Source organism: Anarrhichthys ocellatus, unplaced genomic scaffold (assembly GCF_004355925.1).
Source record: "Anarrhichthys ocellatus isolate YVR2014 unplaced genomic scaffold, GSC_Weel_1.0 scaffold130, whole genome shotgun sequence".
Taxonomy (NCBI): Eukaryota; Metazoa; Chordata; class Actinopteri; order Perciformes; family Anarhichadidae; genus Anarrhichthys; species Anarrhichthys ocellatus.
The window spans coordinates 92,755-101,618 of NW_022280160.1; the positions used below are offsets into that span (position 1 = coordinate 92,755).

The 8,864-nt window shown below is 41.9% G+C and overlaps 1 protein-coding gene across 1 annotated transcript in view; it reads left to right on the forward strand.

Moving 5' to 3' along the window:
- LOC116399819 (ecto-NOX disulfide-thiol exchanger 1-like) overlaps positions 1–8,824 on the forward strand; it is a 16,275-nt gene extending 7,451 nt beyond the window's left edge. Inside the window, exons 4-8 of the mRNA XM_031877237.1 lie at positions 472–684; positions 4,485–4,591; positions 6,769–6,886; positions 7,327–7,505; positions 8,168–8,824. Of these exons, the coding sequence (XP_031733097.1) occupies positions 472–684; positions 4,485–4,591; positions 6,769–6,886; positions 7,327–7,505; positions 8,168–8,386 (836 nt within the window). The 3' untranslated portion in view covers positions 8,387–8,824. The remainder of the gene's footprint in view (positions 1–471; positions 685–4,484; positions 4,592–6,768; positions 6,887–7,326; positions 7,506–8,167) is intronic.
- Positions 8,825–8,864: the final 40 nt, after the last annotated feature.

Genomic DNA, 8,864 nt, shown 5'->3' on the forward strand with positions numbered 1-8,864 from the left:
TGGTTGTAGTTTGAGGTTGTAGTTGGTTGTAGTTTGAGGTTGTAGTTTGAGGTTATAGTTGGTTGTAGTTTGAGGTTGTAGTTTGAGGTTGTAGTTGGTTATAGTTTGAGGTTGTAGTTGGTTGTAGTTGGTTGTAGTTTGATGTTGTAGTTGGTTGTAGTTTGAGGTTGTAGTTGGTTGTAGTTTGAGGTTGTAGTTGGTTGTAGTTTGAGGTTGTAGTTGGTTGTAGTTCTAGGTTATAGTTGGTTGTAGTTGGTTGTAGTTTGAGGTTATAGTTGGTTGTAGTTTGAGGTTGTAGTTGGTTGTAGTTTGAGGTTGTAGTTGGTTGCAGTTTGAGGTTGTAGTTTAGGGTCCTAGTAGGTTATAGTTTTTTTGTTATGGTTTGGGATTATTGTTGGTCTTGAAAGAATCGTCAATCCGATATTGATCAGTAAAAACTGATAGTTGATATTTTATTTCTGTTGTCTTCAGATGACCATAAATTCTGCGAGGCGACGGCGGTGCTGTTCACCTGGATTGACCGCGGCGAAGTCAACCGCCGGACTGCCAATCACTTCTACTCCATGATCCAGTCGGCCAACAGCCACGTCCGGCGGCTGATGAGTGAGAAGGCTCAGCACGAGGTGGAGATGGAGCGCGCTAAGGAGATCTTCAAGAACGCCCTGCTGGCCATCCTCAACCAGTGTAAGGACCCTTTGTTATTCTAAACACAGTCCATCGGCCTTCTCTGGGAGGTAAGTTCCACTCATGACTTCATAGTTCAAAAGGTTTCTCACAGCTGGATAGATAGAAGAAGGTGGAATAAATAAGTAAGTATAATATTAATATGGCATCAGGATAAAGTCTAATTAAGGTTATGATATTAAAAGGTCATAGGTCACCCAGATGTTAAACAGTAAATAATGTTCAATAATCCAGTAATACACAACGAGGGCTGGACCAGGATCAGGTTTACCATCCTAGACCTGAATCAACGATCCACTGTTGGATATGATCTGATATCTATCTGTATGTTATTGATAAACAAACAGCCATCACCACACAGTGAGTCACATTACCGAGGAGACACCCCCCCCCCCTCCATGACCCTGGATACCGCCCCCCCCCCCCCCCCCATCCATTAACCTGGGCTCGCTGCGCGGCGGACACGAGGTCATCCACGAGGTCGTCCACGAGGTTTGAGAGACAGAGAGAGACACTTGTCACTGTCACCTCGTCTTAAAGCTGCAGGACGACATTCTCTCCCTCAGCAACGTCTCTGAGCTCAGCTTTGGAATCCTCCAGCTCTGATGGACTCAACACATTTACTCAAGGTCCCCTTTATGCTACTTTATACGTCCACTACATACATACTGTACATATTGTACTTTATACTGTACTACATCTCACAGGTACATATTGTACTTTATACTGTACTACATCTCACAGGTATATATTGTACTTTATACTGTACTACACCTCACAGGTACATATTGTACTTTATACTGTACTACACCTCACAGGTACATATTGTACTTTATACTGTACTACATCTCACAGGTACATGTACTTTATACTTAACTACATCTCACAGGTACATATTGTACTTTATACTGTACTACACCTCACAGGTACATATTGTACTTTTTACTGTACTACATCTCAGAGGTATATAGTGTTCTATATACTGTACTACATCTCCGAGGTACATGTTGTACTTTATACTGTACTACATCTCAGAGGTACATATTGTACTTTTTACTGGACTACATATCACAGGTACATGTTGTACTTTATACTGTACTACATCTCAGAGGTACATATTGTACTTTTTACTGTACTACATCTCAGAGGTATATAGTGTACTTTATACTGTACTACATCTCAGAGGTACATGTTGTACTTTATACTGTACTACATCTCAGAGGTACATATTGTACTTTATACTGTACTACATCTCAGAGGTACATATTGTACTTTTTACTGTACTACATCTCAGAGGTATATAGTGTACTTGATACTGTACTACATCTCAGAGGTATATAGTGTACTTTATACAATAATATAATATATATTGTTCCGCATAATTAGTTACTTTTGGTACTTTAAATATATTTTGATGAGAATACCTTTGTACTACTTGAGTACAGTTTTTATTGCAGGACTTTCTACACTACTGTGGTAATACTATTTAATCTGAGTACTGCTATTCGTTTCCTGAGCTGATAAATGGTTCAGATTTACTTTTAGACATTAGACATTAGACATTAGACATAAACTATAATTGTATTGCATCTTTCTCAAAATGTTTTAATGCTTTTCAAGGAAAAGAAAAGAAAAATAAATGAAAGTAAAACCAAGAAATAGAAACATAAAACATGAAATAACTAAATGAAAACTATAAAACTAGTTTGATTGTTCACAGATGATTTTACTGCTTAAAGAATATATTCAGAATGAGTCAGAGACGTAGTGGAGCTCCTCTAATGACGTTAACAGTTTAAATGTCAGTAACGTCTTCAGATCATGTGAAGTGGAACCGAAGGAGTCAGCTGAAGGAAGAGTCTGATGATGATGATGATGAAATATCACTTCATGCAGATTTAAGGAGGCTGTTGGTTCAGAACCCTCAGGGGTGAGTATTTCTGAAAGGCAACATTTAACCTCAGAACGCTTGGCTTCGATTCACTCTGATTCTTGTAGCAAACAAGTCGATTACATCACCACCTCCTCTTCAGTACGAGTCCAAAGATCCGCCTCCGTTCTGGGTAAATGTTGCCTTGGTCAGTCGTTCAGGAAGTGAAGCAGCAGGTGATGTAAGTACGGAGAGAGAGCTGCTCCTCCCACATTCACACATGAATGTTGTTTGTTATTTACACTGTTCATCTGCACTAATATTGTGTTGCTCTCAATCCGTGTCCCTCCTAAACCCTCTGGACCTGCAGCCCGATCACAGTCCAGATTGTCAAAGAGGAGTCAGACATTTTAATAATAACGTTCGATTTTTATCCTACAGATAAAAGTGATTTTACATTAAATGTTTGAGACTTTACTCCACATTCTGTCATCATGTGGTCAGTGAAGACTGCAGGACTCAGAGAACCATCTGGTCTACAGTCACCAGTTCTATCGTCATCACAGTAGCACTTCCTGTAGTTTAGCCCTGTACTAAAGTGACCATATCTCGACTGAGGTCTGTTTGACTCTAAATGGACCATAATGTACTAAATGAACATCATGCTGTATTGAAGAAGACTTGAAACTAGAGATTGAGACCATAAACTCATGTTTACAATGTTTACTGAGGTAATAAATCAAGAGAGAAGTAGAGTCATTTTCTCATAGACTTCTATACAACCAGAGGAGTCGCCCCCTGCTGGACAGTAGTCATTAACAGGAAACGGATATTGAGCTCGTTCACTGTAGCTGACATGAAACTATCACAACATGAGATATGAATTACTTCTCACATACTCTGTAGCTTTCTCACTGTCCAACAGCTAACTAGCAAACCCTAGGACATCTCCAGCGTTTCTTTCTAGCCACGCTCTCCTTTTTAACCTCGCATTTCTCTCTAGCAGCGCGTTTCTTACTAGCAGCGTGTTTCTTACTAGCAGCGCGTTTCTTACTAGCAGCGCGTTTCTTACTAGCAGCGCGTTTCTTTCTAGCAGCGCATTTCTTACTAGCAGCGCGTTTCTCTCTAGCAGCATGTTTCTCACTAGCAGCGCGTTTCTTACTAGCAGCGTGTTTCTTACTAGCAGCGCGTTTCTTACTAGCAGCACGTTTCTTCCTAGCAGGGCGTTTCTTACTAGCACCGCGTTTCTTACTAGCAGCGAGTTTCTTTCTAGCAGTGCGTTTCTTACTAGCAGCGTGTTTCTTACTAGCAGCGCGTTTCTTACTAGCAGCGTGTTTCTTACTAGCAGCGCGTTTCTTACTAGCAGCGCGTTTCTTACTAGCAGCGTGTTTCTTACTAGCAGCGCGTTTCTTACTAGCAGCACGTTTCTTACTAGCAGCGTGTTTCTTACTAGCAGCACGTTTCTTCCTAGCAGGGCGTTTCTTACTAGCACCTCGTTTCTTACTAGCAGCGCGTTTCTCTCTAGCAGCGTGTYTCTTACTAGCAGCGCGTTTCTCTCTAGCAGCGCGTTTCTTACTAGCAGCGCGTTTCTTACTAGCAGCGTGTTTCTTACTAGCAGCGCGTTTCTTTCTAGCAGCGTGATTCTCTCTAGCAGCACGTTTCTTCCCTCACAGATGATCTTTGTACACACACTGACCCCTCCCTTCTAACCTTCATGTAGTTCGACCTGATCACATGATGACACTGTTTTCATGTCAGAGTGAACGTCTCCTTTAACAGCACAGACGTCGACATGAGGAGGTCCAGCGGCTTCCTGTGGTCAGTGTGTCTCTCCTCTGTGTTAGCATCAGTCAGTGCTACGCTACATAAACAGCTTGTTTTGTCTTGACCCTCCTCCTCCTCCTCCTCCTCCTCCCTGTTCACCCCAAAGTCGAGCAGATCAGCGCCGTTTTCACCGCAGCCACCAGGCAAAAGGCATGGGACCATTTCTCAAAAGCTCAGCGCAAGAACATAGACATTTGGCGAAAGCAGTGTGAGGTTGGTAAAGCTTTTTGTGTTGTCTCCCCCCCCCCCCACAGGAGACAGACAGACAGACAGACATGGATAGACGGACAGACACACAGACGGACAGACACACACACACAGATGGACAGACACACAGACCTCTCATCGTCCCCCCCGACTGCAGCACAGATCCAAAGATCTGGAAAGTGTGTGAGACGTTGCTATGGCAACAGTGATTTCCAGGCTTAAGTCTCAGATCAATTATTCAAATGAAGATAAAAAGTATGAAGACGAGGAGTTCAGTGTTTAGTCTTCATCAGTCTGGGACCAAATATGGAAATATTAAAATGCAGAAATAAAGTGAAATATTGTGCTATTTTCTGATCGTTGTGTGTTTGGATTAAACACACACACACACACACATACACACACACACACACACACACACACACACACAGAAGAAACCTGAGAGGTTAACTCTGTGTTTCTATGGCGTGTGTTTGAAGAGCACAAAGACAACAGCTTCAGTTAAAGACGATAATATTCTAAATAAAGTGTTCAATTTAAACTGATCGTGATCTTCTGTGTTGTGATTCGATTTTAATTCATAATAATAACAATGTCAATTAGTTTTATTTCTACATTTTAAAGTTAATCCAGCGTGATGAACGTCGTCCACACTTTATATTTTACTTTTGTGTGAATGAAGAGGTAAGACTCAGTGATGAGACAGTCCTGTTGTGAACGTCCTCCGTTAGCGGTTAGCGTGGTAAGTCAACATGTGTCCCCTATCGCCGGAGACGACGAATAGAAAGACGTGAAGCCTCACCAGCTCATAGACTTCTATACAACCGGAGGAGGCGCCCTCTGATGGACAGTAGAGAGAATGCAGCTTTAAGACACTTCAGAACCGGACATTGTCTCCTGAACGGAACATAAAGACTGTGCTACAGAAGTCTTTTAATGTCTTTATGTCACCTGTGACTCTTAACCTGGAGTTTGAACCATGCAGCTGTTAAACTTGAAGCGTTTCATCTCGCAGCACGTTTCTTTCTAGCCACGCATTTCTTTCTATCAATGTGTTTCTCTCTGTGCTTTTCTTTCTTGCAGCACGTTTCTTTCTAGGAGCGTGTTTCTCACTAGCAGCGCATTTCGTCTAGCAGTGTGTTTCTTTCTAGCAGTGCGTTTCTTTCTAGCGGTGCGTTTCTTCCTAGCAGTGCGTTTCTTTCTAGCGGTGCGTTTCTTTCAAGCAGTGCATTTCTTTCTAGGAGCGTGTTTCTCACTAGCAGCGTGTTTCTTCCTAGCAGTGCGTTTCTTTCTAGCAGTGCGTTTCTTTCTAGCAGTGCGTTTCTTTCTAGCGGTGCGTTTCTTTCAAGCAGTGCGTTTCTTTCTAGGAGCGTGTTTCTCACTAGCAGCGTGTTTCTTCCTAGCAGTGCGTTTCTTTCTAGCAGTGCGTTTCTTTCTAGCGGTGCGTTTCTTTCTAGCAGTGCGTTTCTTTCTAGCGGCGCGTTTCTTTCAAGCAGCGCGTTTCTTTCTAGGAGCGTGTTTCTTTCAAGCAGTGCGTTTCTTTCTAGTAGCGTGTTTCTTCTAGCAGTGCGTTTCTTTCTAGGAGCATGTTTCTTTCAAGCAGTGCGTTTCTTTCTAGGAGCGTGTTTCTTCTAGCAGCGCGTTTCTTTCTAGGAGCGTGTTTCTTTCAAGCAGTGCATTTCTTTCTAGGAGCGTGTTTCTTTCAAGCAGTGCGTTTCTTTCTAGGAGCGTGTTTCTTTCAAGCAGTGCGTTTCTTTCTCGGAGCGTGTTTCTTTCAAGCAGTGCGTTTCTTTCTAGCAGCGCGTTTCTTTCTCGGAGCGTGTTTCTTTCTAGGAGCGTGTTTCTTTCAAGCAGTGCGTTTCTTTCTAGCAGCGTGTTTCTTTCTAGGAGTGTGTTTCTTTTAAGCAGTGCGTTTCTTTCTAGCAGCGTGTTTCTTTCTAGGAGCGTGTTTCATTCTAGCAGCGCATTTCTTTCTAGCAGTGCGTTTCTTTCTAGGAGCGTGTTTCTTTCAAGCAGTGCGTTTCTTTCGAGCAGCGTGTTTCTTTCTAGGAGGGTGTTTCATTCTAGTGAAGTGTTTCTTCCTAGCCATGCGTTTCATACATGTTAATCTGTTCATTAGCAACATTGAGTTCATATGACGACGTGTCCCGGTGCTGAGGACGTCTTCCTGTTTGGTGTCTCAGGAGCTGAGGACGGCTCACAGTGAGGAGATCATGGGCATCAGACGGGAGGAGGAGATGGAGATGTCCGACGAAGACGAAGACGAGAATCCCTGTAAGAGGCTTCGCACCGAGGAGAACGGTACGACAACCAGACTCCTGTTTAAAAATCCCATGTTTAACACTGCTTTTATTTGATATATTAGAACACGAAAAGAACATTTAAAAACGTGTTTATTTATCTTTCAGTCCTTACCGTAGTACAATAGTTAAGGAGCAACAAAATTCAGGCGCCTCCGATATTTATCTGAGTTTCTTTTTCATAAATTTATGACTTTATGATCTTTTTTCGCACATTTCCAAACTTAATCTTTGAAAGTTAGAATCTCTCCGAAGGTTTTTTCTATGAATATATGTATATAGATAAATATACATACGCACACATATATATCTATATCTAGATGTGTATGTATATATATATTTGTGTATATGTGTACATAAACTTACGCTGCAAAACGCGGTCTGCTTCTCCTCCTCCACCTCTCCTCCTCCTCACTTCCTCCTCCTCCTCTCCTCCCACAGGATCATGTGACCAGGCGTCTCTGAAGGAGGAGAATGACTCCCTGCGTTGGCAGTTGGAGGCGTACAGGAACGAGGTGGAGCTTCTGAAGAGGGAGCAGAGAGGAGGAGGTGGAGGGAGACATGATGAAGATCCTCCAGTGATCCAGATGCTGCAGCAGAACATGCACAACATGCAGCAGGTCGGCCATCTTTTTATCTTCCTGTTTCTGATTCATCTCTCTAGTCTCCATGGTGACACTTTGTGAGAGTAGTACCAGGGGGCGGGGCTTAGCCACGGGTCACCTGTTAATCACGATGCTCACAGTCTTCATCGGTCTTTGTCGGTCTTCATCGGTCTTTGTCGGTCTTCGTCGGTCTTCGTCGGTCTTCATCAGTCTGTTAGCATTTGGTCTTAAATCAACGTTCCAGATGTTCAGTGAACTCAAACATCCTTCATGTTGTTTTTAGCATCAATGTAATGTTCAACTTATTCATATTCAACTTATTCATGTTCAACTTATTCATGTTCATCTTATTCATGTTCAACTTATTCATGTTCAACTTATTCATGTTCAACTTATTCATGTTCATCTTATTCATGTTCAACTTATTAATGTTCAACTTATATTGAACATTAATAAGTTGAACTTATATATACATTAATAAGTTGAACTTATTTATTCAACTTATATATATATATATTCTTAATATTCACATATTAATAATGTATATATACACAGTTTACACATATATACAGCTTGTCGGTGCTCTTAAAGCACCACAGAAGAAGAAGGAGCTTCTTCATGTATATTCATCATTCATCATTCATAAACTCATCTGATCTTCATCGTTTGTCTTCCAGCAACTCCTCAGTGTTCAGGAGCAGCTGAGGAGTAAAGAAGCCGAGCTGGAGGAGACCAGAGAGGAGCAGCGCCTCCTGGAGGGGGGGGTGGTCTCCATGAGGGACCAGGTGAGTCCACCACACACACACACATACACACGCACACACACACACACACACACACACACACATACACACACGTTTAGAACACGAGTTCATCCAGAGACACTCAGTAAATAAACACTTTCATATTTGGAACAAAATGTTTCTGTTAATCTTCAGTTAGTGTCTCCATATTATTAATGCTTCATATCAGTTATCTGTTCGTGACCTCTTTGAGAAGATCAAAATGTTTATCAAAGAATATGAAAGAAAATGTGTTTATGTATCTTTCAAGACCTTCACCTCGCTCAGAGGCCGATCTTACCGTAATAACACTAGTAGAGGAGCAACTAAATCCAGACGGCAGCTCCGTTTATTCTCTGATATTTATAATCTCAGAGAACATCTAGTAAACATCTAGTAAACATCTGGTAAACATCTAATGCATTTACTATTTTAATTCTAAAATTGATCAAGGTTTTTTTCTCAGCGCTGTAATTGTTGTGTCTGTCTCTCTGTGTGTCTCTCTGTCTCTCTCTCTCTGTGTGTCTCTCTGTCTGTGTGTCTGCCTCTCTGTCTGTCTCTCTCTGTGTCTCTCTGTGTGTCTCTCTGTCTC